This window comes from Drosophila willistoni, assembly GCF_018902025.1.
Source record: "Drosophila willistoni isolate 14030-0811.24 chromosome 2R unlocalized genomic scaffold, UCI_dwil_1.1 Seg167, whole genome shotgun sequence".
Classification (NCBI taxonomy): Eukaryota; Metazoa; Arthropoda; class Insecta; order Diptera; family Drosophilidae; genus Drosophila; species Drosophila willistoni.
In genome coordinates, this window is record NW_025814050.1 from 7,265,585 (window position 1) to 7,292,734 (window position 27,150).

At 34.2% G+C, this 27,150-nt stretch overlaps 8 protein-coding genes and 2 long non-coding RNA genes across 12 annotated transcripts; 5 read left to right on the forward strand and 5 right to left on the reverse strand.

Annotated features, from left to right (window-relative positions):
- The first annotated feature begins 49 nt into the window (after window positions 1–49).
- LOC26530006 (glycoprotein-N-acetylgalactosamine 3-beta-galactosyltransferase 1) lies at window positions 50–1,483 on the forward strand. Of its 2 annotated transcripts, none has more exons than XM_023176699.2 (3): window positions 50–131; window positions 178–1,004; window positions 1,064–1,483. In XM_023176699.2, exons 1-3 carry the CDS (start codon window positions 80–82, stop codon window positions 1,355–1,357), a joined length of 1,173 nt encoding a protein of 390 aa, XP_023032467.1. In that variant the 5' UTR covers window positions 50–79; the 3' UTR covers window positions 1,358–1,483. The 2 variants fall into 2 exon arrangements, with proteins under 2 accessions (XP_023032467.1, XP_046866621.1); XM_047010665.1 differs by having other exon boundaries at window positions 232–1,004.
- Window positions 1,484–1,675: 192 nt separating this feature from the next.
- LOC6643856 (glycoprotein-N-acetylgalactosamine 3-beta-galactosyltransferase 1) lies at window positions 1,676–3,082 on the forward strand. The gene is made up of 3 exons (XM_002066920.3): window positions 1,676–1,757; window positions 1,821–2,644; window positions 2,703–3,082. Exons 1-3 carry the CDS (start codon window positions 1,685–1,687, stop codon window positions 3,015–3,017), a joined length of 1,212 nt encoding a protein of 403 aa, XP_002066956.1. The 5' UTR covers window positions 1,676–1,684; the 3' UTR covers window positions 3,018–3,082.
- A 74-nt stretch (window positions 3,083–3,156) lies between these two features.
- LOC124460229 lies at window positions 3,157–3,709 on the reverse strand. Its single transcript, XR_006954164.1, has 3 exons — window positions 3,555–3,709; window positions 3,359–3,466; window positions 3,157–3,302 (listed from the first exon to the last, which is right to left on the reverse strand). It is a non-coding gene; the product is annotated as an uncharacterized LOC124460229 (long non-coding RNA).
- A 346-nt stretch (window positions 3,710–4,055) lies between these two features.
- LOC124460228 lies at window positions 4,056–4,883 on the reverse strand. Its single transcript, XR_006954163.1, has 3 exons — window positions 4,827–4,883; window positions 4,610–4,718; window positions 4,056–4,513 (listed from the first exon to the last, which is right to left on the reverse strand). It is a non-coding gene; the product is annotated as an uncharacterized LOC124460228 (long non-coding RNA).
- Window positions 4,884–5,204: 321 nt separating this feature from the next.
- Window positions 5,205–6,646, forward strand: LOC26529776 (glycoprotein-N-acetylgalactosamine 3-beta-galactosyltransferase 1). Its single transcript, XM_023176673.2, has 3 exons — window positions 5,205–5,248; window positions 5,311–6,140; window positions 6,199–6,646. The coding sequence occupies exons 1-3, from the start codon at window positions 5,215–5,217 to the stop codon at window positions 6,511–6,513; spliced, it is 1,179 nt and encodes a 392-aa protein (XP_023032441.2). The 5' UTR covers window positions 5,205–5,214; the 3' UTR covers window positions 6,514–6,646.
- A 1,136-nt stretch (window positions 6,647–7,782) lies between these two features.
- LOC124460227 (glycoprotein-N-acetylgalactosamine 3-beta-galactosyltransferase 1-like) lies at window positions 7,783–9,165 on the forward strand. Its single transcript, XM_047010701.1, has 3 exons — window positions 7,783–7,864; window positions 7,923–8,755; window positions 8,811–9,165. Exons 1-3 carry the CDS (start codon window positions 7,786–7,788, stop codon window positions 9,129–9,131), a joined length of 1,233 nt encoding a protein of 410 aa, XP_046866657.1. The 5' UTR covers window positions 7,783–7,785; the 3' UTR covers window positions 9,132–9,165.
- A 159-nt stretch (window positions 9,166–9,324) lies between these two features.
- On the reverse strand, window positions 9,325–10,778 carry LOC6643858 (glycoprotein-N-acetylgalactosamine 3-beta-galactosyltransferase 1). Its single transcript, XM_002066922.4, has 4 exons — window positions 10,208–10,778; window positions 9,997–10,093; window positions 9,708–9,941; window positions 9,325–9,646 (listed from the first exon to the last, which is right to left on the reverse strand). The coding sequence occupies exons 1-4, from the start codon at window positions 10,729–10,731 to the stop codon at window positions 9,476–9,478; spliced, it is 1,026 nt and encodes a 341-aa protein (XP_002066958.1). The 5' UTR covers window positions 10,732–10,778; the 3' UTR covers window positions 9,325–9,475.
- A 2,271-nt stretch (window positions 10,779–13,049) lies between these two features.
- On the reverse strand, window positions 13,050–13,980 carry LOC6644423. Its single transcript, XM_002066923.1, has 2 exons — window positions 13,969–13,980; window positions 13,050–13,898 (listed from the first exon to the last, which is right to left on the reverse strand). Exons 1-2 carry the CDS (start codon window positions 13,978–13,980, stop codon window positions 13,050–13,052), a joined length of 861 nt encoding a protein of 286 aa, XP_002066959.1.
- A 1,694-nt stretch (window positions 13,981–15,674) lies between these two features.
- LOC6644424 (glycoprotein-N-acetylgalactosamine 3-beta-galactosyltransferase 1) lies at window positions 15,675–22,399 on the forward strand. The gene is made up of 4 exons (XM_002066924.3): window positions 15,675–16,181; window positions 16,246–16,339; window positions 21,604–21,903; window positions 21,963–22,399. The coding sequence occupies exons 1-4, from the start codon at window positions 15,718–15,720 to the stop codon at window positions 22,191–22,193; spliced, it is 1,089 nt and encodes a 362-aa protein (XP_002066960.1). The 5' UTR covers window positions 15,675–15,717; the 3' UTR covers window positions 22,194–22,399.
- LOC124460185 (E3 ubiquitin-protein ligase RNF8-like) lies at window positions 18,673–20,031 on the reverse strand. 2 transcript variants are annotated; one of them, XM_047010580.1, is made up of 2 exons: window positions 19,931–20,031; window positions 18,673–19,872 (listed from the first exon to the last, which is right to left on the reverse strand). In XM_047010580.1, exon 2 carries the CDS (start codon window positions 19,870–19,872, stop codon window positions 18,877–18,879), a length of 996 nt encoding a protein of 331 aa, XP_046866536.1. In that variant the 5' UTR covers window positions 19,931–20,031; the 3' UTR covers window positions 18,673–18,876. The 2 variants fall into 2 exon arrangements, with proteins under 2 accessions (XP_046866536.1, XP_046866537.1); XM_047010581.1 differs by having other exon boundaries at window positions 18,673–19,875.
- Window positions 22,400–27,150: the final 4,751 nt, after the last annotated feature.

Here is a 27,150-nt window from a genome sequence, read left to right on the forward strand (position 1 = left end):
TTGACAAACCGCAGCCAGAAAACTTAGAGACATAAAAATATATTTAAGACAGACCCTTCTTGACCACATTCAGATCAATATGTCAGTTAGAGAAAGGCTCACATTGGAGCAATATCCAATTAAAATTGAAGGTGAGTTAAACCTTTTCCTCAAATTTATTTACAGATTTCATTTAAGCCCCCAGATCTAAATTATGTTCACTCTTTACCCTAATTGTGGGGCTGACTGCAGGAATTTGTTTAGCTCAATTCTTTGAGACGCCTGAAATAACAAATCCACGTATAAAGCAGAAAAGCGCAGAGTATACAAACAGCCAAGAGCTTAAAGACAATAACTCCATTATAGCCGACGAGTTAAATAAGAAAGTTCGTATTCTCTGCTGGGTATTGACCACACCTAAGAACCACAAAGAGAAAGCCATTCATGTGAAACGAACTTGGGGTAAAAGATGCAACGTTCTATTATTTATGAGCTCGGAGGAGGATAAAGAACTTCCAACGGTGAAATTGGATGTAACTGAAGGACGTAAAAATATGTGGGGAAAGGTTATGGAGGCCATCAAGTATGTTTATAAACATCATTATAATGACGCCGATTGGTTCTTCAAGGCCGATGACGATACCTATGCTGTGGTCGAGAATCTTCGATATATGCTGTACCCATATAATCCTCAAACGCCGGTTTATTTAGGTTGCAAATTTAATCTTTATATTAAACAGGGTTATATGTCCGGTGGAGCTGGTTATGTCCTCAGCCGGGAAGCTCTTCGTCAGTTAGCTGAAAAGGGCATAGGCAATCCAAAAATTTGCACTACTACTGGCGTTTCTGAAGCTGAGGATTTTGAAATTGGACGTTGCATGGAGCATTTGAATGTTACTGCTGGTGATTCTCGAGACTCTATGGGCCGTGGACGTATGTTTCCCTTTATTCCAGAAAATCATCTATTTCCACTTAAGTATAAGAAAATTTGGTACTGGTCTTACCAATATTATAAAAATGATGAAGTATGTTCAAAAATGTTTTGCCATATACTATACGTAAGCCTAATGAATTTAACTTTTAGGGTCTTGACTGTTGCTCAGACTTGGCAATCTCGTGGCATTATGTGGATCCCTACCTTATGTATATAATGGACTATTTAATCTATGATTTAAAAATCTATGGATTGCTGCAAACGCCTCAAGCTCTGCCTGCTAAACTAAAAGTCGGTGAATTAATGCCCGAACCCATCAATCAACCAGCAGACACTAATGAGGATTCCGTGGATGATGAAGATAGGTTTCCTAATGCTACCACGTCTAAGGATCTTAGGATCGCAACAAAAATAAAGCAGAGGAACTTGACATTAGAAGCATAATAAGTTTTTTGATTTACCTGCAAAACCCAAAATATGTGATCACTTTTCTGCAAAAGAGTAAATTGGCCTGAGACATAAAAAATATTCGTACAATTAGCCTTTAAATATATTAAGTGTATTAAAGGTCTAACGAATTTTATTTATAGCTAGTTAACAGAAAAAACAATTTAAACAAAATACTATATGACGGTGACCAAAGAGAAATTGACGTTATTACACCATCAAATTTCAAATATGCTTCAAGACAAATTGATTTGAAATGGAAATTAGTAGAGAGAATACATGAAAAAATTTAACATCGACATTTCCAGACTCCATCCAATCAATATGTTAGCTACATTTACGCGAAATTTATACAAAGTTTTCATTAGACAGTCGCTGTCGCATCATGAAAGGGAAGGTAAGTTAAGGTATTCAACATTTTTGTCTAATTATTCGTGAAGATTTACAATTCAACCTTTAGGACCTCCATCCAAAAATTGCATTCTTTTTACTCTAACTGTGGGATTAATAGCAGGAATTTGTTTAGCTGGATTGTTTGAGACACTTGAAACTAAACATTCGTGTGTTAGCCAGAGATTGGTTAATTCTCATGATAAAAGTGAAATCAGTTTTGAGGCTAAAGACAATAATTCGACTATTGCTGATAAATTAAAGAGAGAAGTTCGGATTCTCTGTTGGGTATTGACCAATCCAAAGAACCACAAAGAGAAAGCGCTTCATGTGAAACGAACTTGGGGTAAAAGATGTAACATTCTATTATTTATGAGCTCAGAGGAGGATGAAGAACTTCCAACGGTGAAGCTAAATGTGGCCGAAGGACGAGCGAATCTGTGGTTAAAGGTTAAAGAGGCCTTCAAGTATGTTTATAAACATCATTATAATGACGCCGATTGGTTCTTCAAGGCCGATGACGATACCTATGCTGTGGTCGAGAATCTTCGATATATGCTGTACCCATATAACCCTCAAACGCCTATTTATTTTGGATTTAAATTGAATCAGTTTATTAAGCAGGGTTATATGTCTGGTGGAGCTGGTTATGTCCTCAGTCGTGAAGCGCTACGTCGGTTAATTGAGGAAGGCATATCCGATTTCGAAATGTGCTTACCTGGGATAATTGAGGATGTTGAAATTGGACGTTGCATGGAGAATTTGAAAGTCATAGCTGGTGATTCGCGCGATATTACAGGTCGTAGTCGTATGCTTATGTTTATGCCGGAACATCATCTGATTAAAATGGATTATGATTGGTATTGGTCCCTTAAATATTACAAAAATGACGATGTAAGTTAAACTTTTAGGCTTTTCACAATTTTTCTGTTCTAATTGTACTATATCGTAGGGTCTTGACTGTTGTTCAGACTTGGCAATTTCGTGGCATTATTTAGATCCCTACCTCATGTATATAATGGACTATTTAATCTATGATTTAAAAATCTATGGATTGCTGCAAATGCCTCAAGCTCTGCCTGCTAAATTAAAAGTCGGTGAAATTTTGCCCGAACCCATCGATCAACCAGCGGATACTAATGAGGATTCCGTTGACGATGAGGATAGGTTTGATAATGCAACTATGTATAAGAATGATAGTTATTTTAGCCCCATAGAAGTAATGAAATATAAGAGGATACAAAAGGATCTGACACTTGGAGCCTAATACATTCTTAAAGTAATTTAGAAAATTTTAACAATCCTTTGATTATACCGGCTTAAAATTTTAAATTCCTCAATGTGTTTTTGTTTATAAATTAATATAATTAATACAAGTCAGCCACATACATCCAAGGCTTCTCTGACAGATTGAAAATTCAAATGTACATACATACCTACCCATGTATGTATGTACATATGTAAAGAAAAGGATTATTAGAATCGCACACAAACCGCAACTCCAAAAGATTTTTCAGCAACATAAAAAGTAGAAAACAACTTGTATCGTGCCCTGGAGAAAAAAAGTAAACTAGGATCTCAGGACATATCGGACACTAAGAAACGTACCACAAAAAACAGCGTTCGCTCTTCAGACTTCTCAGCTGTGCCCCACAACAAGAATAGGCTACTGAGGCGGTTGACTCAAGTGGATAACACCGAAGGGGAGCCACATTTCTATAAAATACATTTGATTAAAATGTTACTGTAGTAGGCTACATATAATTTCCCTTGTCTACCTATATAATAATCCTTACATATTTACCTTAAAAACAACGCTTATTCAATACATATATAAAATAACCCTACTGTATAAACGATAACCTGTATTCGATAGCGATTAAGATACATCGATATCAACGCTGTAAAATCGATGACAAGGAAAAAAGACAATTTTGATAAGTTCTTCCTATCTGAAAAACTCGCAGTGGACAGGCGTGCATCTTAAAAGCGCATAATAAATAAGTCATTCTTTGAGATGTCATATTAAAACTAAGAAGATAATAAACCTCTTACAAGAGCAAACAAAAGTTTTCTAAAGTTGGCCCTTTTAGTAATTAAACCATCCACTCATAGGGTCAAATGGTATATTAAAGTCGCCAAAATGTACAGTTTGTCAAGAAACACTTTACACACTGGAGAAAAAAACTAATTTTTCGACTTTAGCCGCGAAAAACCCGCTTTTTTTTTATATTTACGATTTATTTTCATTTGTAAGCAGTAGATTATTCAATTTTATCTTAAATTAAAAAAAAAAACAAAATCATTAATGCAAACACAAAAAAAAAACTTTACTCAAACTTGACACTGTCAAGAAACTATTTACAGTGTAATATCTACACATTTCGTTTTTTATGTGGTTTGCTCATATTCTTTTCTCTTATGTTTTTAGAACTTCATCACGCAGCTCTTCTTTTCCATTCTCTTTGATTTGATTGGGAAAATTCGCTGAGTAAGGAAAAGGCAAAGGATTGAACTTTGAAATGGTCCAAGTGATTTTATATCGTCAAAATGTATGTAACAGACACAAAGTATGTGTATTCTTGATCAGGATCAATAGCCGCAGCAGCACACTCATTAGTCTTACAGAAATTTGTATCCACCAAATATAATTGATCGGACTAGAAAATTGCAAAATATACGTATGAACGTGTTTTACTAGGCGTCCATAAGGGCGGAGTTGTCCACTGTGCCAGTGCAGTCGATGCAGCAAATATCATAGACCTAGAATAAAATTACAAGAAAAGTTACACTTTTGAGATGCTGCACATAATAAATACCCCGAGAAATATACATAAGACTCAATTATAAGATAAATACCTATAACTGCGTTCATTTATATACATAGGCATTTATTAGGGACTAATCAGTGTGAAGCTCCAGGTCACAGAGTGCGAAGATGTAAAAATAAGTAGGTGTTTCTTGTTGTCTAATTAAAGTAATGTTAATTATAATTAAATGTTATATATAGTTGCCTGAAGACGACCACCGATGAGTGGCCGAAATATATCAGAATATAACACAATAGAAAACAAACCGTTTTTTATATTTATTCTTCGAAGAATTCACCTCGAGCCGGCAAAGCATATTTTATAACAATTTAACGCCGCAAAAATCAACACGAAAGTTTAAATATTTGTTCACATGGTGCATGGTATACCGAAGTCGGCGAGACGACACACTTACTTCATTTTTATATGAAAAACCTTTAAGCCTTGTTCAAATAGAACTTTTTTGGAAACAAAATGTCTCCTTTCGCTGTCGAGACTATGAGTGTATAAAAACTTCGAGATGGCGAACGTATTTTGAGTCTGGAATCTCTCAAAGAAAATTAGACCACGACAAATTGGATTAAATGGTCTAGCAATATTTAAAAAGTATATGGTATAAGTGAAAAAAACATTTCAGTCTAAAGTACGTTCGATATGCTACCTAGACCATCACATCACTTAAATGAAGGCAAGCTAAGATAAATCGAATTATTTTCCCACTGATACAAACAATCTTACTTCATGTTTCAGAACCTCCATCAAAGAATTCCGTGCTTAGCACTATGATAGTGGGATTGATTGCAGGAATTTTCTTAGCTCAGATTTTTGAGACACCTGAAATTAATACATCGTTTAATTTTTATAAGAAAACGGATGAATTTCAGAACAGTTATGAGTCTAAAAACTATAGCTTCACTATAGCCGACACATTAAAGAGAGAAGTTCGAATTCTCTGTTGGGTATTGACCAATCCAAAGAACCACAAAGAGAAAGCGCTTCATGTGAAACGAACTTGGGGTAAAAGATGTAACATTCTATTATTTATGAGCTCAGAGGAGGATGCAGAACTTCCAACGGTGAAGCTAAATGTGGCCGAAGGACATGAGAATCTGTGGTTAAAGGTTAAAGAGGCCTTCAAGTATGTTTACAAGTATCATTATAATGACGCCGATTGGTTCTTTAAGGCCGATGACGATACCTATGCTGTGATCGAGAATCTTCGATATATGCTGTACCCATATAATCCTCAAACGCCGATTTACTTTGGTTTCAAGTTTAATCATTATCTTAAGCAGGGTTATATGTCCGGTGGAGCTGGTTATGTCCTCAGCCGGGAAGCTCTTCGTCAGTTAGTTGAGAAGGGCATTGGCAATCCAAAAATTTGCAATTCTGGCATTCCTGAACCTGAGGACTTTGAAATTGGAAGTTGCATGGAGCATTTGAATGTTACTGCTGGAGATTCTCGAGATTTTACAGGTCGTGGTCGTATGTTTTCCTCTGATCTGGAATTTCATTTAGTTCCACCTAAATTTGATACAACGTTTTGGTATTGGTCCTTCAAATATTACAAAAATGACGATGTAAGTTAAAAATTTATGCTTTTCACAATTTTGCTGTCCTAATGGTACCATATCGTAGGGTCTTGACTGTTGCTCGGACTTGGCAATCTCGTGGCATTATGTAGATCCCTACCTCATGTATATAATGGACTATTTAATCTATGATTTAAAAATCTATGGATTGCTGCAAACGCCTCAAGCTCTGCCTGCTAAACTAAAAGTCGGTGAATTATTGCCCGAACCCATCAATCAACCAGCGGACACTAATGAGGATTCCGTTGACGATGAGGATAGGTTTGATAATGCAACTATGTATAGGAATGATAGTAATCTTAGCTCCATAGAATTAAATAATAGTAAGTGGGCGTTAAAAGCTCTGACACTTGCAGTTTAAAACGTTCAAGAAATTTATGATAAATTTCCTTATACCTTTTGATTTCTCCATATTTAGGGTCACCCCGTGTTCAGGGGTTACATTTAAATTTTTGTTTATAAATGAATACAAGTAAAAATCAACTTACATCTAACTTTTAACATGCTCTCTGTTTTATCCAGATAATTTAGGATATTTATCAGAATTAAACAACAACATATTATTTTTGGGCAACTCTCAGGATATGTATGTATATATTTGGGAAATGAAATGTTAGCAGGGCGTTGATGTCATTATGCATAGGTTGAATGTACTCACTTTATTATGAATACAGTAATGGCATCGATGCCGAGAGAATTTATTCGGCATTGGATTCTCGGGGCGAGATCGAGGGATCACATCGTACACACAAACTCGTAAACCTTATAACTAAGAACCCAATTTATCACATAGTACTTAAATTAAAGAAGGATGCTGATGCATGAGCCCTTGCTAGACAAATTTAATCTGGCGATTGCTTTCAAATAGAATAGTCATCAAAGCGAAGGGTAGGCTACTGAGGAGGTTGCCTTATTCGGAGGTCGCCAAAGGGCAGCCAAATTCCTATCAATTGCTTCCCCAAAAAGGTACGTACGTACATTTAAAAAAGCTGCTGCCCAGTGTGTTTCATTTAACAAAATTAGCCTGGAGCAATTCGGTGTACTTACCATTCCATTTTATCTTACACAATATTGTTATCCGATTTTGATTTGCAAATTTGTAGACTGTTAAAGTGATAATCGCGTTACAAGCAAACAAACATTTGTAGGACCAAAATTATTTTTGGATCGATCGTTTCTATATGATGTAGTCATGCGTTCTTCATGAAATTTAGGATAGTCACTAACAGGCATATTAAACTGACAAATATTCATTTCTATTAAAATCACGTCACTAATAACGAAGTTTTTAATAAAAGTCACTGTTCTTAATAAAATTTGGCGCGGTCAGTATCTACATATATGTACATATATTGCATCACCTACTTTCATTGTGAGCCGTGGTTCTGTGATGCATTACGATCTTGCTGACTTTGTGATCTTCGATTGGTTCAAACAACTCTTTAACGATATGCAGGGTATATAAACTTCAAAGTTGTGAAAATATATATTTTGTTTTGTGTGTGAGGTCTCGCTTAATAAAATTAGTCCAATGCAAATTGAATTTGAATAGTCTAACAATCTGTAAAAATTGCTCTCCTTATTTAGGTATATGTATTAGGTATACGTAAGTTATGCATTTACTGTTTGCAGAATGTTAGACATGCTGCCTTGTAGATCTGTGCGTACTTTATGTAAATTTATTTATAAACAATCACATCACTTAAATGAAGGCAAGCTAAGACAAATGAAATTATTTTCCCACTGATACAACCTTAATTCGTGTTTCAGAACCTCCATCAAAAAATTCCGTTCTTTGTACTCTAATTGTGGGATTGATTGCAGGAATTTGCTTAGCTCAGTTTTTTGAGACACCTGAAATTAATACATCGTTTAAATCTTATAAGAAAACGGTTGAACATCAGAACAGTTATGAGTCTAAAAACTATAGCTCCACTATAGCCGATAAATTAAGGAAAGAAGTTCGAATTCTCTGCTGGGTTATGACAAATCCAAAGAACCACAAAAAGAAAGCACTTCATGTGAAACGAACTTGGGGTAAAAGATGTAACATTCTATTATTTATGAGCTCAGAGGAGGATGAAGAACTTCCAACGGTGAAACTAAATGTGGCCGAAGGACGTGAGAATCTGTGGAGAAAGGTTAAGGAGTCCTTCAAGTATGTTTATAAACATCATTATAATGACGCCGATTGGTTCTTCAAGGCCGATGACGATACCTATGCTGTGGTCGAGAATCTGCGATATATGCTGTACCCATATAATCCTCAAACGCCGATTTACTTTGGTTGCAAGTTTAAGCTTGATCGTGGGGAGGTTTATATGTCTGGTGGAGCTGGTTATGTCCTCAGCCAGGAAGCTCTTCGTCAGTTAGTTGAGAAGGGCATAGACAATCCAAAAACTTGCTTGCCCGGCACTGTTGAAAATGAGGACATCGAAGTTGGGCTCTGCATGATGAACTTGAATGTCACTGCTGGTGATTCGCGGGACTCCACAGGTCGTCGTCGTATGTTCCCGTTTGTTCCGGAGCATCATCTTATTAAGCCAAAAGGTATTCAACTAGATGCTTGGTACAGGACATACCAATATTATGAGAATGATGAAGTAAGTAATATTTATAATCTTTGCAAATGTTTTATTTCATGGTGCTATATCGCAGGGTCTTGACTGTTGTTCAGACTTGGCAATCTCGTGGCATTATATACATCCATATCTCATGTATATAATGGACTATTTAATCTATGATTTGAAAATCTATGGATTGCTGCAAACGCCTCAAGCTCTGCCTGCTAAACTAAAAGTCGGTGAATTATTGCCCGAACCCATCAATCAACCAGCGGACACTAATGAGGATTCCGTGGATGATGAGGATAGGTTCCCCAATGCTACCACATCGAAGAATCTCAGGAATGCAGCAATAAGCTCTAACAAAGAAAACATAGTTGATATAAAGGAGAGGAACTTGACTTTAGGAGAATAAAACTTGTTCATTTTATGGATTTCTAAAATCACAATGGTTTCGCAAAAAAGAAATTTAGAATATAAGTTATGAGCCGGAAAGCTATAACTCCACCAAAGTTTGGATTCTCTGCTGGGTAAAGACTTATCCATAGAACCACAAAGGGAAAAATTTCACAAGAGAATAGTTCCGAATACCAACCAGTTGAAAAATTGAGAATCACAGTCTGGATGATTTATTTTATTGATTTTTTAAATATCCCAATTTCCATTGAGTAAGTTCTTACAAATGTATTTAACGTTTTCCAGTCTTGCAGTATTTTGTAAGTCTCATACTTTGGCTTTGTCTTGCTATAATTCGGAAGATTAACTATGTGTATCCGAATTTGATAAATGCAATTTTGATAAATTTTCATGAAGTGGGATTATTCCGGAATGTCTCAGTCTATAGATGACATAATCAAGCACATAGAAATCCTTGTAATTGCTACAATGAAACGAAAACGCCGAATTCGAGCAGCAATCTGAGGAATTTACCTAAAATTAAACAAATTCCATTGAGTCTTTTATATTTTTCAAGATTGTGCTTCCCGCCTACATTAGATGGAAGCGTATTCTGGTAATGAGGACTGGGCACAAATCGTGGCAAGCCTTGATCATCTTGAGAATCTCCGGCCACCACTCCTACATTTCTTAGACATCGTCCCAGGTCAACATCTTCAATGCCAAAGGTGCGATCACTGCAAATGCTGCTATTATGGAATCCTAATGTCATGAAACGTTGCAGGGCCGATTTACTAAGAACATAACCGGCTCCGCCCGATATATAATCCTAAATTAATTAAGTGATTACAAAACGACATTTGTTAGATGCTCTAGTTACTTACATGGTCGCCATGCTTTTGAAGTTTACTACCAAAGTAAACGGGAAGTTTTGGTGTGTATCTCTTGAGGAATTCGCGCAAGTTTTCCAGAATAACATAACTGGAAATCAAATCATCAAGTCACAAACATTTTCGAAAACAACTAGAAATGGGACTCGGGTCTAGTAGTCCCCATTCCTAGTTTAGATATGCACTTTTGGTCTTATCAACTTACGTATCATCATCTGCCTTCAAGAACCAATCGTATTGTTGATAATAATGCTTATAGACATATTCAAGACCCGCTCGTGTTTTGGCAAAAAGATTGCTATAGCCCTCTCTTACATTTAGGACCACTGTGTTCAATTCGCTGTCTGGCTTTGAGCTAATAAAGATAATCTTATTACATCGTGAGCCCCAGGTGCGCTTAACGTGTATGGCACGAGTTTGATGAGTCTTGGGGCCGGTTAGGATCATGCATAATATTTTTGTCTTCTCATTGAGAAGAAGAAGATGCTCGGTCATAGTTTCACTTTCATTCAAACTTGTAGGGGAACGGTGGCTGCTGCTGCTGCTACTTCTAACCAAAAAGGTTGTGCCTTCTGGATTTTGTGAGGTCATCAACGAGTTGTCATTATCGGTGAAACGAAATGGTGCTCGATGCAAGAGCTGAGATAAAAGAATACCCCAAATGAAACCAACTAACAGCATTAACAGCAATTCCAGACGTTTGCGTTGTTGCCTGAAGATGATCATCATTTTTGGATTATGGATATTTCTTTTTTTTTTTTTTTGGCTTCTTCAGTTTTTTTTTTATGGGCCTGTGAGTTTTGTTTATATTTTTATGCAAATTTAACGTTCACATGTGTGTGAGTGTGTGTGTGTAATCAACATAAGTTGATTGCTGTTGTTGCTGTTGTTGGTGGAAATACCAAATTAACACATTCTTGAGGCACTGACGCAGAGACAACGTCAACGGGCTATGTCAGCCTCAGACGATGAAAGCTTGTAAAGATGCGGTCGACCTTCGATTTGGAGCTGAGTAACAACAATTCGTATGGTATTTGTTTTGCTTCTCTCTTGTGTCGTTTTTTTTTTGTTGTTTATTTGTTTGTTAAAATTCGCTTAAGTTCAATTTGAATCGCGTTGCAATTGCTTAAATTTAACCGTTACAAGTCGCTGACTTTTTCATGAATACGAGACGTTTATGTCAAAGCACTTCCCTTCTCTTTGCCTTTCCTTTTGGCCCATTCGAACAGAATGTCAAATAACAAACAGACATACATACATGTATATGCATAGTACTTATGTAGATGTGTAAGGCAACAACAAAAAAAAAAACAACAACAGAGACACAGTGACAGACGTACGCGACTTGAATATTGACAAAAACAAAAAACACTGAATATAAACAACAACGAAAAATGTATATAATATTTTTTTCTTCTTTTTTGTTTGACTCTTTAGAAAGACGTCTTCGCGCTTTGCCGGCTGTTGACAGACTTCGTCTTGAATGAGCGCGGAGACAAACTCATACAGCAAAACAGCGATATTTTGTTTAAGCTTGCTTAAGTTGGCTCAAACGTGTTGCCAGATGGGCTAAAAACGTTGCATGCTTATACTCTACACGTTGGTATTATACATTTCGTTGTTCAATTTGTAATACCATCGAAATTAAACTATTAGAAAGGCTTTATTCGATATTGAATTGAAAGTATATTGTTTTGTGATTTAATTATTAGGCTTTTCACCTTTTTGGTTTAAGTAGTTTCGACCAGGAATTTGTTAAATTTAGGGTTTTCCCTTTTAAATTTGGATTTTTTTCAGGTTCAGGCATTAAAAGCAATATTTGAAGTACATGTCAAGTCTCCCCAATTTAATTCGATTTTGAAAGGATTAAGATGATGGACTATAAAAATGGAAACATCTCATATGTGTTTTTTTTTCGTTCAACAAGTCCGTTTGAACTTAGATTGGACAAATATTTGTGATGTTATTTCAAAAAACTTATACATTAGGGATAGACCTATGAACTCTTGAGAGAAAATGTAGTTGGAGTAGAAAATTTCCAATTTTTCGGGACCTTTGGCTTAGCGCCATTTCACAAGATTACACTGGTCGGCATATATATTTTGACATCATTTACATTTCACATTTCAAGTACCGTTTCATTTAACGAAGCGAAAATGAATGCCAAAGTAAAGTGCACACTAATAACTGTAAATTGGCGAAATATTTTGTCTATTATGTTTTGTCAGTTATTTCTGCTGAAAAAAAATTAACTAAGGCACCGCTATGTCAAAATATACATATATGCCGACCAGTGTAATTAGAACTAAAGTCTATTTTTCTTTAACTACTAAAAGCTAAACAAATATGTTTCACTTAAATCGAATAAAAATTAAATAACTTTCATGGCCTCACAAATAAACATATTACAACAAAATAGTTTCTTAGTATTTTCGATGAATTAAGAAAATTGAAGATCCTGAGGAAGGTGAGAGGTTTCAGTCTATTTAGTAATCGACAGATAGATGTGTTTACCAAAATACTTAATATTTAATTCCTAGAAAAGATTGAAGCTTCTTAAATTTTAAAAACATTTACAAACTAATCAAAGCCGATTTGATTCAAAAATTTACTTTCCAATAACTAGGCAGATATCAACTGGTCACAAGTGGCCGAAATGATACCACTTCCCAACCTACCTCTCACCTTCCTGTATCTATCTCTCCTTCACGCCGTTCTCTACAATGCCATACAATATATACAACTTAAAGGTCAATTGTAATTCAAATTTTAAAAAAATTTATAATAAACATTTTGTTGACGTCCAAAATAACTTTTTTACTCCCCAAATTTTGATTTTTCATATATGTATGTTCAATTCAACGTTTTGGGAAAATCAAAAAAGCTATTGAAAAGCTTTTTTCGTATTAATTTACCCCTAAAATATGCAACAGTCTGATTTCCAGTTTAATATAAAAGATTTTTAATGGCAAATGAATTTACAAAACTAAAAGTATATGGAACACAATGAAGCAATAGACAAGAATTGCAAACCAGATCATTGGTAATCAGGCATAAGGTCCACCCGATGAGTCTAGGCCACGTGGAGCTGCGGCATAGCTATCAATCGAGGAGGAGGAACTCGATTCGGCACCAGAACCAATGGCTACCCCAACAGTTGGAGTTGATGAGGATAATGATGAGGATGATGATGATGATAATCGAGCGTTTGAGTTAACAAGCTGCGCCTGCTTGGAGCGTTCATCTAGGCGGACAACCGGAGCAACCACTGCGACTGTCTTAAGGGCATAGGGAACGCGTTTCACAACCGCATTGAAACCATGAACATCATCCGCTGTATAGGTGACAGTGCGTTTATAACCATCTGGATCTACAAGACTATAAGAGCCGCGAACGACATATCCATCACGTGTCTCGCTATGTTCCTTAATGTCGCCAGTGGTCTCATCATGAACGGCATAGTTGAAATTATAGCTAGCTGGCGGGAAGACTTCACGTACATGAACTTGTTCGCGTTGTTGTTGTTGTTGCGGATGTTCCCGAAGAATGGGCAAAGGTGAGGGCAAAAGATCCTCCGTTGTTGCAGAAGCAGCATTTGCGGCATTCTGTAAAAGATTGGAGGCGTGTTGACTGGCCAAGGCGGCACCAACACTGCCGCCGGCTGCAAACGAACGTGAACGAGATGGTATCAAATAATCATAACCATCCGGAGTAGCTTGAGAATTATCCGCATTATTGCTAGGTGTATGGTATCCTGTTAGGAAATCTTCACCCGAACTCGATGAATGTTGCTGCTGCTGCTGTTCCAATGAGTTGACAGCTGCGGCTGCCTTTTCGTTATAATTGTATTCCGATTGGGCTAGACCCAGCAAAGACACTGCCAATAGGATGAAAAACTGCAAGAGATAGAAGAATCATTACATTGTCTTCCAATGGGGATAATTGAACCAACACTCCGACACTCACCTTAGTTGCCATCTTGATCACAAATCGTCGTCAGCTAACTACAGTCTTAATTGATGCCACATGAAGCTTTTATACCAACCTCAACCTCAATCATATTTGTGTATATTACTCAACCTATCCAAATTGTGTGTTATTATACAATGGTCATGCGCTTCAATTGAACGATTTTCTATTGTAAGGTCCATGAAAAAATAATAATAATAATAATAATAATAAAATTGTATCACTTTCATTTCATTTTTTAAGTTGTTGTTGTTACAGGTTGATTAATTTTTTTTTTTTGCTGCGTAAGTGGGCCTAATAAATTGTAAGAAATATGTGAGAAGATTTGAATTAGTTATATTGTTTGTAGTAAGCGTTATTTGGAAACTCGCAGTGTATATGTTTTCCATATACACTTTTATTACATTATTCAAAATTTTAATTAAACAGTCTTTAAGTGAATATTTTAAGACAGTTTTCAGTTTTTCGCTTTACAAATATTTTTCAACTAAATTCATTTATTTTGAATAGATAAATTGGCTTGGTTGTGGCATGCTAATAATTTTAAGGTATATTTACATTTACATATATGTATTTCATATTTACATATTTTATATTACTAATTTAACTTTAAGTATTGTATAGACATTGATTAATTTCTTTAACATGTTGAAGTTCTAAGGTTAAAGAGCAGCAGAAACTGGATAACCGAAAATACTTCAAATTAAACATTTATTTAATGTAGGCCGAAAGTTTCATAAACAAATAAAGAATTAAAGTTTCAAAAAAGTTTTTTAATTTCCACCATGACAGATCTCGGCAAACAGATTACTCATCCGACCCACAGTCCTGACTCGTCACCTAATGAATACTTTCTATTAGCCCACATTGAAATTGTGATCAACGATTAACGCGCATCAAAGAAGCAGATGAAGAGTTCAGCAGTTTTCGAGGTGTCTCAAGAGGAATGGGAAAACTGCTACGACTAATGGTCTCGAACAAATGCAGAAGTGTATTAATCATCAGGGGAATATTTTGAATAACAACAAAACCATTTTCATTAAAAAATTCTTGATCTTTTTTGCTACTCCCAAAATAATTCGAGGCAGCCCTTCTATTGGTTCATGCCCTTCTGACAATTGTCAAAAATAAAAACCCATCTTCAATTGTTTTGTCAAAGTTATTCAAAGAGTAAGACTCGTGGCTACAAGGACACGTTTTTTTTTAGCTTTTGTCAAAACATCTGGCTGTTCGACAAGAGAAAAAATTCAGCCCTTTTTTATACACAAAACTATTCAATGACTTAACTTTTTTTTTTTTTTAAACTAGTAGTTTGACTTAGCATAATATAATTTATTCATTTGCATGGGAAATTATTAATATTCATATTTTCAACACTTTTAAAAAAATTTCTATAAATTTAACTTGTTTTTAGATTGCATTTCTTTCAATATAATGTCAAAATTTTAATCCCAAAATGTGTTCTGGAGACATTTATGCATGCAAAAACTAAATTGAAGAAATGAAAAATTCAATAAATTATAACTTTTTATCTAAATTTTAATCTGCTTATATGTCTCTAGCTGCAGATAAGAAACAACTACAAAAACCGGTTGCCTTTGTTTTGACTTTAGCGATTGCTGCTGCTGTTCGTTTGGTGTCTGGGATGTTGCTCATCAACGCGGTGGCACTGCCGCGATCAATCTCAATAAAGACGCCGCGAAGAACACAACTCCAGCCAGACATAGGTCGTAGTCAACGAACCAAATGACGGCCAAATTTAGGCAACGTACTCAATTGCATCTTTTGACTGGATTCATAGCGGGTTTTATTAGTGCCTTTGTGTTGCTTATCTATGTGTACGATGTGAACCATACGAGTTCTTGTTGGCCCAGCACTGTGCCTATAACAACAACCAAAAATGAATTGTTTTTAACTCAGCCCAGGATTGAATCCTTGACCATTGGACCACGAGTACTCTGCATGGTGCTAACGTGCCCAGAAAATTTGGAACGTGAAGCCAAAAATGTGTATGGAACGTGGGGAAAACGTTGTAGTAAATTAATCTTTGCCAGCAGTGAAAATTATGAGCCCTTGAGTGTGGTGCAGGTGGTTGAGGCCGATGGTGGTTCATATGCTGATTTGTGGAATAAAACGCGAGAAGGATTTCGTTATGTTTGGCAAGTATATGGACAGGATTATGATTGGTTTCTCAAGGCAGACGATGATACGTGAGTGACATTTAAAATTGAGATGATAACTAAACTTTTCTAAAGTTCTTCTCATATTGCTTAGCTATGTCATTATGGAGAATCTTCAGTACATGCTAAGCTATTATGATCCAGATATGCCAGTCTATTTTGGCTACAAAATGACACGATATAATGTGGTGAGTATAATGTGATTTATGATAGACTTAATTACCTCTTATTCACTTTTCGCCTTAATCAGAAACATTTCTTCACGGTGGCATTTGCATTTATTTAACAATTTCATTTGTATTCCATCAAAAGCTTATTATAATACATACATATGTATCAGTTTGCCAAATTAGCGTGTCAATGAAATTAAAAGTTGTCTATTCTCGGAATAGGTAAGCTAGCTACATATATTGGCAGTGCTATCAAGCTGGACAAAGACAAGGAGTTAATTATGAAAACTTAAAATTAATTTTTATCAGCATAAAAATTAAGCGAGTTTTCTGAATCATTAAGTTCTCTAAATAGTATAAATACTAGAGTATTTAAATGTCAATTTTTCTACTTCAATGCTAAAACTAATTTAGAATCAGAATTTAATGTATTATTTTGTTGCATTTGCTGCTAAGCCTAGATAGCTTATTCTGTCTTCATAATGTTGGTATTATGGAAAAAAAAACTTTTAGAATAGATTCTAGTATCTATTTGTAAAGTGACTTGTCTAGAGTTTTTGTTATTTTGTTTTTCATCTACGGGGAGAAGACCAAAATTTCCTTTTGATCTCTCATATATGTATGTATATGAAAAACTCCCAATCCCCCATTTATCATCTATTATTGTATGGTATTTATCAGTTAAGTATAGCTATGATAAAACCTTAATTTCGTACAGTTAATGAAGTTTATTTGATTGAATTTTTGATCAATCTAATATTATTATACAAACCTCGACTAACTTGTGTTTCATTGTACAACACCACAAAATGTCTTTCAATTGAAAACAAATTTATTACTTAGCGGTACAAAAACACTCAATATTTCATCATTATTTGTATATCAATTTGACATGATTCAAATAATTAAAAGTATTAGTGTTAGTAAAGTTATTCAAAGATTAGATAAAAAATAATGAATGATACAAAAAATTCTATAAATATAATTGGAATGGGCCTCAAGAGCTTTTTACTAGCTTTTTGCCTGATGTGTGGCTTATCGCTTTAGTCTCTTAGTATAAATAATAAATAAAATAATAAACAAAAGTAGAATATTGAAACATAACGACAAACATTTGTAGTTTAAAAAACAACAATAATAGAATAATGAAAATAACAAAATTCTGGGAATAAAGAAAACGAATCACCCAAATTTACAAAGACTTTTTGCAATTAGTTGAAATAATAGATTTTTAGTTACATTAAACACAAATCTTAATATCCATAATCTTTCTAAAAAGAATCTTGAATTTTACATATATTTTGAAATATTTTACTAAGGCACTTTATCCAACATAAATCTAATTGTAAGTATATTTACTCTGACCAACTGTATGAATAATTTTCGATCTTAATGCATCAAATGCGATAAAAAATAAAACAATATATTTGTAGAGTATTTAACAGTGAGTTATTTTAAGTGTAGAATGCTTAGCACTTTCTTATTATTACTTAGCTTCTTTTTTGTTTTTTTGACTAGAGATAGCGAAATGTTTTCTCGACGGAGAATAACCGGTTCATATTTAGTATTTGTAAAGTGTTAATACTTAATATAGTATATTCATTTGTGTGCATTGTGTGAAAAATATTTATGATCGGAAATCAGAAAAAAGAACTATGATCTCATGCATCGAAGTCATTGCAAATTAGTACAACAAAATTTACCCAATTCACCTGCATGCATAAATCTACGATCAGTAGGTGATTAACTATGAAAGAAATTAAATTCGCATTAACTAACGTAGTTGATTATGGTCATTGTGCTTCGACGCCATCTCCGACTTAAAATGTCTTCCTCTCTGGCGCATAATTGATGGTCAGTTGTGAGGAGGTCGTCAAGATGTTTTATGGGGGTTTTCGTTTTCATACAAGAGCCGCGCCTTATTGTTGATTTATTTTTCCTCACTGTTTGGTTTTCTATTGCTGGGCCGCTGCCGTTTATCATTTGACATTTTCTTGGATTGTGCAAACATTTTGTAAGACAAACCATTTGGTGCTACTTTATACATTGTTGGTGGACAACCAACCAGACGTTGACCAGCCATTTGGAGAGATTTTGTATGCGAATCTAAACAAAGAGATCTGAACATAAATAAAAATCACAGAGACAGCACAAAATTTTGGCACGCTGTTGTTTCTATACACTTGTTTATTCGACTTGTGTGAAAAAATTTACCCGAAGAAAATGGTTAATGTTTAAATTTAGATGAAATTATATGAATTCTGCACTCCATCACAGTTTCAGAGTCTAAGAGATGAAATCAAATAGTAGACACATGTTTAAATATAAATGCTTTAGTTGCTTTTGCACGTGTATTTGAGTAGTTCTTTTGAGTATTATTTATTTGAATGGTGTCACCATATTGAGAAATACATGGAGATCTTAAAACCTAAAAAAATTTGTCAAAAATAGGAATGAATTTGTTGATTTTATCATAAAGAAATAAATCTTGAGTCCTCGGTAGATGAGTTGGCCAAGTGGCCCAGTCCTTTACTTAAACTAATAATAATTATATATCAATTATCATCGATCGGAACAATATTGGGTCCAAAAAGGTAAATCAATTGACTGATTTCTGTAGCTCTTCGACACATTGGACATTCCGCGCTTCTGGCCAAATGATTTCGTATGCATATATCTCCATATAAGTGGCCACAAGGTAGTGAAACCAGTCGATGATCTCCCTCCTCCTCCCATAAGCAGAAACAAATGGGACAAACCATGTTTTCCCTATCTCGTTGAAGAACTTGGTAAAGTCTCAAGCACTCGTTAGTTTTCACCTGCAATTCTTGCGTTTGATTTGTATAGCTGATATCCTGATTGCGCAAATCTGTCAATAATTTTTGGCGTGTTGCTTCATTTTGTGATAGATTTGTATTATATTCCTCAATGATCTTTTGCATTGACTTGGAGTATTCGTCCATTTGATCAGAAAGCTTGCCACATTTAACTTCAGTTTCTTGTAGTTGATGTAAAATACCGTCACGCTCTTCTATAAGTTCATCGTTTTGATTGATGTAATCGTTTGCTGTTTCTTCCAATTGACGAATTTTTTCTAAGTAGGTTGCTTCCTGCCTAATTAAATTCCTTGATAGGGTTTCCTGTACTCCCTCGTATTCGAATAGTTTCAGATTAAAATCCTCACTTATCTTTACCATTGTTTTTGATTGTTCATTGACTTCACTTAAAAGGAACGTATTCTTAGCTTCGACTTCTTGAAGTTGCAATAATATGTTATCACGTTCTACAATAAGTTCTTTTTTCTGAAGTCTAGTATGTTCATGTTCCTTTAACTGCTTTACAAATTCTCCCTGAAGAAGGACTAAGCCACGCATTGTTGCTTCCAATTCATTCCTTTGTTTTTCTTGGACATTTTTCATTTTTCTCAATTCATTTCTCAATCGCATTGATTCAGTTTCTTCGAATGTCTCATTGTCCAGGCTTTCTAAACCAAGTCTATTCCATTGAATAAACCAATCTACCTCCTCTGGCAAAGTTAAATTTTTCTCCATCTCCTTGGCGGAAAAATAAAATTAATGAAGAACCTTAAAAAATATTCTTAATATTCACCTTTTTTATATGTGAGTTATTTCAAATCAAAGTTAATGCGTCTTGTTGGTAGTTAAAAACGCTTTTTATTACTTCTGCATATAGAAAACAAAATAGATTTTTATAATTTCCTTATATAATTCTAAATCAGTGGACTTAAAAGCAATGATTTATTGTATTCACTAGCAGTCGATATAATTTTTTAATTGCTTGTTGCTGTTTCTGTTGCAGTTATCTGTATGAATGTCTCATATATTTAATATTGGATTTACTTGTTTTCAATTTCTTCACTATCAATGCAATTGACGTCAAGCTATATACACCTTTGATTGCTTTGGTTTATTCGGTTTATTATTTAAGTTGTATATATAAAATGCAACCTCCTCTCTGGTGCACTAATCACTAATGACTAAATACATTTAGGGGGAAACACAACATTCTGCGATAAGTTGCATTATCAGCATTTATTTTGGCTAGATAAGATTTTATAAGTTATTGTGAACAAGTGCTTGTGATAAGATTACAAAAGCTTGTTTTTGATAAGGAAAGCTGTTATTATACCACATATAAAATTTGCAACTATTAGCAATTGTGTCAACCTAATGGTAGAAATGGTTAATCATTTATTAGCAATTATTAATAACCCAGTCATTTGACAGAATTGTCAGACACGTCCAAAAAAATCGACTAAAGAGTGAGTTTAAAATATACAAAGAAAGAAATACACCCATTGATTAGAGTATAAATGATATGCAATCAAGAGATAGCTAACGTCTCACTTTTTTTAAACATAGTTTATCACACGTAAATTTTTGCTTAATGCGTTTTAAAAGTTATAATGATTTTTGATTGATTGTTGTGATTTTTTTTCTCTTCTTCTTTTCTCATTTATTGTTTTGCATTTTGTGCAGGTTTTTCCTTTTTGTCTTTTATATTTTTGTTGTTTGTTTTGAATATGATTTATACAGTATTTGAGATGTCAAATATTTTTACCACAAGATCAACATTTCTTGAATTTCATAAAAGTTTTCAGTAAATGCTAAGTAATCAATTATGTTTTAAACATTTGTCACCTTTTGACCTAATCTTATGTATAAAAGTATTATTTCAATTAGTTTTTAAGCTCTTTGCTTGTATACATTTCAATTTAACATTGTATTTTGACACCTCATCGCATCGAACGACCTTCAAAGTGGATTAACAAGAGAAAAATATATATACATGTATGTTGTTTGTTTTCAGCATGTAAAAAATCACGCTTGACCACACAGTTATGTTAAATACCTATACCGTTACTAATATGCTTGTTCAGCATAGATAGTCGCTTGATATTCGGAGATTTTGAACTTAAGATTCGTGTTTTTTCGTTAGACAATATTTAAACAATTATACTCTTGCAAAAGAGTCAATTCCATTTGTATTGTTATGCAGTTAATTTTGCAGTGACAGTTTCAAATTTTGAGTATATATTTACCATAATTTTAATTGGCTAAGCTTTGATTACTAAAATCATCCTATACTCATAGTTTGTAGCACAAACATATGGCTACTTTAGTTTAGGTTTTTTACAATAACATCCATAGAATTCCACAAGTTCTGTAGAGGCAAAGCAAATTTAGTTTAGGTTTCCGGTTTTTGTTAGTTTATGAAAATCATATTTATTTGAAAACCTTGTTTTTTATGACATCTTTCAGAGCTACATGTCGGGCGGTGCTTCTTATGTTCTAAGTCGCCAGGCACTGAATCGTTTTATGCTTCAAGCTTATCCATCGGAAATCATTTGCCCTCGGCCCAAGAAAATGGGTATTGAAGATTTCTATATGGGCATTTGTTTGCAAAATGTTGGAGTTCATCTAATAGACTCATCGCAGGCACTGGAGGCCGACGACAAGCCAAAATTTATGCCACTAGATCTAGAGGATTATTTATTATCATCCAATTCGAGTAGTCTTCCAGATTGGTTACATTTGATGAGTTTATCGGAGGTCAAAACTGTAAGTAGATATTGATATTATTACCAAAATAAATTAATTGCTATTTTTTTCATTTATAGGGTTTTAATTGTTGCTCCAAACATTCCATTGCCTTTCATTATACTAGCCCAGAACGCATGTATCTATATGAGTTTTTACTGTATCATTTACAAATTTTTGGACATCACATAAGAACTGAGCCTGTTCTAAAGCAAATCAGCTATGTTGAGTTGACAGAAAGATTTCCTCTTGAAAATAATTCAGTTATTACAAATTTACAGGAAATGTCTGAGAAACCGAATAACTTTTAATTTGTTAAAAAAGTTTTCAGATAAGATTGTCAGTGCATTTAAAACGCGGCCTGTCAAACTGTAAAAGCTTTGCGTGCAACCAAAAACGAAAGACTTAAAACACAAACTTTTTGTTGACAATGTGGGGCATACTTTTGGGCGGGTATATTGTTAACTTGTTTAAAATATTTGTAACTAACGAAACTTATAGATTTTAAATAATAACTAGAAATTAATTAAGAAATTGACAAATGTTTTAAAATTTATTTACTTTAAATTGAATAGATGCAAGTTGGGGGAAAAAAATGTTTCAATTTAATAAAACATTATTATACTGCACTATGGTAGGAACAATTCAAATTGTTACACACTTAATATTTGCTAAAATCTAAAATATTATGGTATAAATTCTAAATATTGGAAAATTGATGACTGCGCTTTTAATGGAAAAGGGGGACGCCAACGGGAAACAGCTAACAGTATGGGAAGACATAAGCAAATACAACCTTTTGCAATTACTTCTTGTCAGCAAATGTCAGCTCGTTAGTTCTATTCTATGAAACTAAAGATGCAATTTATCTTTCTATTAAAATATACATTTATTAGACATAAATCCTGAAACTACACATTAAATAACTACACACATTTTTAAACTACTTATATCTTTATTTTCCAATTTTTAATATTTTTATATTCAACCATATTCAAGTTATCTTGTTTTAAACATTTAAGTTTTTTTTTTTAATTTTGTATGACAACTTCTTCGATTATGAGAACCCACTTTCAATTTCATTCTACAAATCTCAATTGTAATAATAAAGTATTACAAAAAAAAATTGAGTAGATAGAATTTATTAACCTCATTTTTGTTAATAATTCTTATTTATCTAATTTATTTAGAACTTGTTGTACCAATGAATCGAGATGAGCAGATAAGTTCTTGTTAAAGAACAACATAAATCGGTTTTGCTTAATCAACAATTTATATACATATTTATAATTAGTTTATTGAATTATTTCTTGATATCAATACGATATTAATAAATATTTTAAAATTGTATTAAGTCATTTTTTTTATAACAGTTGTTTTTTTAAGCGTTTGGTTTTTAAAATTGAAATGAAACACACAAAATTTGAATATTATTGTTAAATTTTTATTTGAGATGATAAAACAAACTCTGCCAATTACTTTTTAAAAATGACTTCATGTAAATGTTGGCCGCGACTGCGTTTCAAGTGATCAACACGGAAGGTCCAATTTTGCACCACTTTTTCCAGTATGTCTAAGGGAATTTCGCCAATAACACGACTGATATTGTCTTCCAATGCACCAATTGACGTTGGTTTGTCCTGGTAAACTAATGACTTTACATATCCCCACAAAAAATAATCCAGTGGTGTAATGTCACATGACCGCGGTGGCCAACTGACGGGTCCAAAACGAGAGATTAATTGTTCACCGAACTCATCTTTCAATAGGTCCATTGTCTCACGTGCTGTGTGGCATGTGGCACCGTCTTGTTGAAACCACATATCAACCAGATCATTATCTCTCATTTTGGGCAAAAAAAAGTCTGTTATCATCGAACGATAACGCTGTCCATTGACGGTGACGTGGCGACCGTTATCGTCTTTGAAGAAAAATGGTCCAATGATAGCGCCAGCCCATAAACCGCACCCGTCAGTTGGCCACCGCGGTCATGTGACATTACACCACTGGATTATTTTTTGTGGGGATATGTAAAGTCATTAGTTTACCAGGACAAACCAACGTCAATTGGTGCATTGGAAGACAATATCAGTCGTGTTATTGGCGAAATTCCCTTAGACATACTGGAAAAAGTGGTGCAAAATTGGACCTTCCGTGTTGATCACTTGAAACGCAGTCGCGGCCAACATTTACATGAAGTCATTTTTAAAAAGTAATTGGCAGAGTTTGTTTTATCATCTCAAATAAAAATTTAACAATAATATTCAAATTTTGTGTGTTTCATTTCAATTTTAAAAACCAAACGCTTAAAAAAACACCCGTTACTCGATACAAATTTTAAACATTATACTTGATTCAAATTCATAAATATTTTTTATTTATATTAAAAAAGTAGCTTGCTTTAAGTCGAAGTAGCATTAGAGGAATTTTCTTAATGAATAAAACTTGGCAGATAACCATGGCTGAGAAACTTGGCTATAGTCCCATTCTGCTGATTTTATGACTTTTATAAAACTTTATGAAACTAAATATAGAAGACGTAATTTTAAAACGGTTTTCTGATAGTAAATTTATGGATTTGTAAGCCATTTAACCAGATGTTTCATACAATGTATGAACCTTATGCATCCCACACACAAGTTGATCACTTAAGCACACATTCATATTAAGTAGATGGAATTTTCATGTATTATAACTAAGCGGAACATACATATTTATTTTTCCATTTGTTGTATTACTCACAATGGTAAGTAATATATTATTTTTAATCGAAAATTTATGACAATAACCTTGCAGATTCTTAAAGCATTTAATTAACGCTTAGCAGTGCCACCAACAACGCTCAATGAATCATGGAAATATATGTACTAAATATCCTTCAATCAGAGGCATTCTTGCATGAAGGGCCGCAGCTGGTTAAGTGACTGACTGAAATAGTTTTCATTACCAAAGTCAATGTCTTGAGACTTCACCTCACTTCACCCGACTTTAGTTGGGCTCACTTAAAGCTTAGTTTGTTGTTTCTGCCAAGTTAATTAAATCCAAAAACACGTACGCATTCACAATGTGTGGCAGTTGGCATTTATTGCACGAGAAAAACAGAGAGTGAGAGAGGGAGAGGAGGGGAGGCTGGAGGCTGGAGGCAAAGATTAGGATTGAGTTGTTGCCAACTGTTTATGGTAAAATTGCGATTGGTTAGAATTGAGGTTTGAGACATCTTTTGCCACATAAATTGTATTCATGGGCCATTAAAATGAATTATAAGTGAAAGGAAACATTGAGCACTGTTGACGATTTTTTTTCCCTCTTTGTTGTAATATATTTACTTGGTATCATTGCCCGGTTAAATTTATTGTTAGACATGAGCTCAGTGTGTTAATGGGTTAATTCAATGTAATTGAACATAAAAAGCATTCGTCGAGGAAGCAAATTCTATCGACTTGTTCAAACAGGGCGCTTACCCGAAGCTCACGGGAATCGATTGGGGTGCCTGTTGGTGACGGTTACGACGGTCGCGGCAGGGGGCGGACTTAAGAGCACCTTGGGAATGGCACTTCAAAGCTCTACAGAATCGATATGAGTTGTGGATACGTACGTACATACATATATTGAGTTGCCAATATCGTGTTTGCTTTTCAGTTACATACATTGGGAATTGTAGTCGGGAGTCTGAGATATGCATTAAGTCATATTGCTTTTTTCCAATTATATAGTCTGCTAATCGACTAATCGGCTTCAGCGGGCCAACTAACTGTATGCAGCAGCAGCTCAAGAAATTTCAATCAACTCTTTTGAACCGGATGAACTTAATTTTCACTCTACGTAACATAAGTGATACGAAATTCATGCGAATATTGAGTTGAAATGTCTACAAAATTATGTTTTTTTTTATGAAGAAGCTATTACTATAACAACTTTTTTATTGGTTTAAAAAACTCATTTGTTTGTGAACTAAACTAACCAATTTGATTACCATATGATTATAACAATTAAAACGTAAATGTGTAAAAATTTTTATTCCAGAAACATCAAAAGTAATCAAAAAAAGTAACAATATTTTGTTGACAATTTTAAGTTTTAAGATAATTAACAAAATTTAAAGTTTTTCCTAATTGAAATTGTACTTTTAATTGAGTTGTCATAGAATAGAACTGGTTTCATTCTCAAAATTCATGATGCTTAATACACAATGCTATAAGAATTATCTTCAGCGGTGTAAGCTTCAGTTTTCTTCTGACCCTAAACAATTTTATAATTTTGTTAATTCTAAACGTAAGACCTCTGTGCACCCATCTTTTTTGTCTTTTCAAAATAAAAAAGCGAGCACTGATCAGGCAATTGCCGATATGTTTGCGAGTTTTTTCAAAACAACTTATTCCTCAACGGAATATCAAGCAAGTCCGTATCCTTATCATTTAAAAAAGGCTAATTGCATTTTCAATCCAGTGATTGATGAAAGTTCTATTCTTACCGAACTTAAATTAGTTAAACCTGTTTATTCTCCGGGGCCAGACGGTATTCCTGGATGTATACTCAGGTTCTGTGCAAACGCATTATGTAAACCCATTTTAAAATTGTTTCTATTGTCTGTAGAATCTTCCTCTTTTCCATCTATTTGGAAGGAGTCATATATTATTCCTCTGCATAAAAATGGCAAAAAGTCCGAAGCCTCTAACTATAGGGGTATCTCAAAATTGTCCGCTATTCCGAAAGCTTTTGAGAAAATTATAACTTCTCAATTGCAACATTTTTGCAGCTCTATTATTTCGCCATCCCAACATGGGTTTGTGAAACGTAGATCTACAACCACTAACCTTTTAGAATTTACATCAATAATTATCAAGGGGTTCAAAAATGGTAAACAAACTGATGTCATATACACTGACTTCAGCAAAGCCTTTGATTCCGTTAATCATACCCTATTACTTTCTAAGCTGAGCGACATTGGGTTTCCACCCCTTTTCCTTTCTTGGGTTCGAGAATATTTAACAAATAGAAAACAGAAGGTACTTTTTAAGTCTTCTTTTTCCGTTTCCATTTCTGTGACTTCTGGTGTACCTCAAGGTAGTCATCTTGGCCCTCTGCTCTTCACACTATTTATTAACGATCTTCCATCAGTCATTGTTCATTCGCGTGTGCTTATGTATGCTGACGATGTCAAGCTTTGTCTTACTTATAAAGATACAGATTCATTTAGTCGGCTACAAGCTGATCTTAAAAACTTTCAATCCTGGTGCCAGTTTAATCTACTAAATCTTAACACTACCA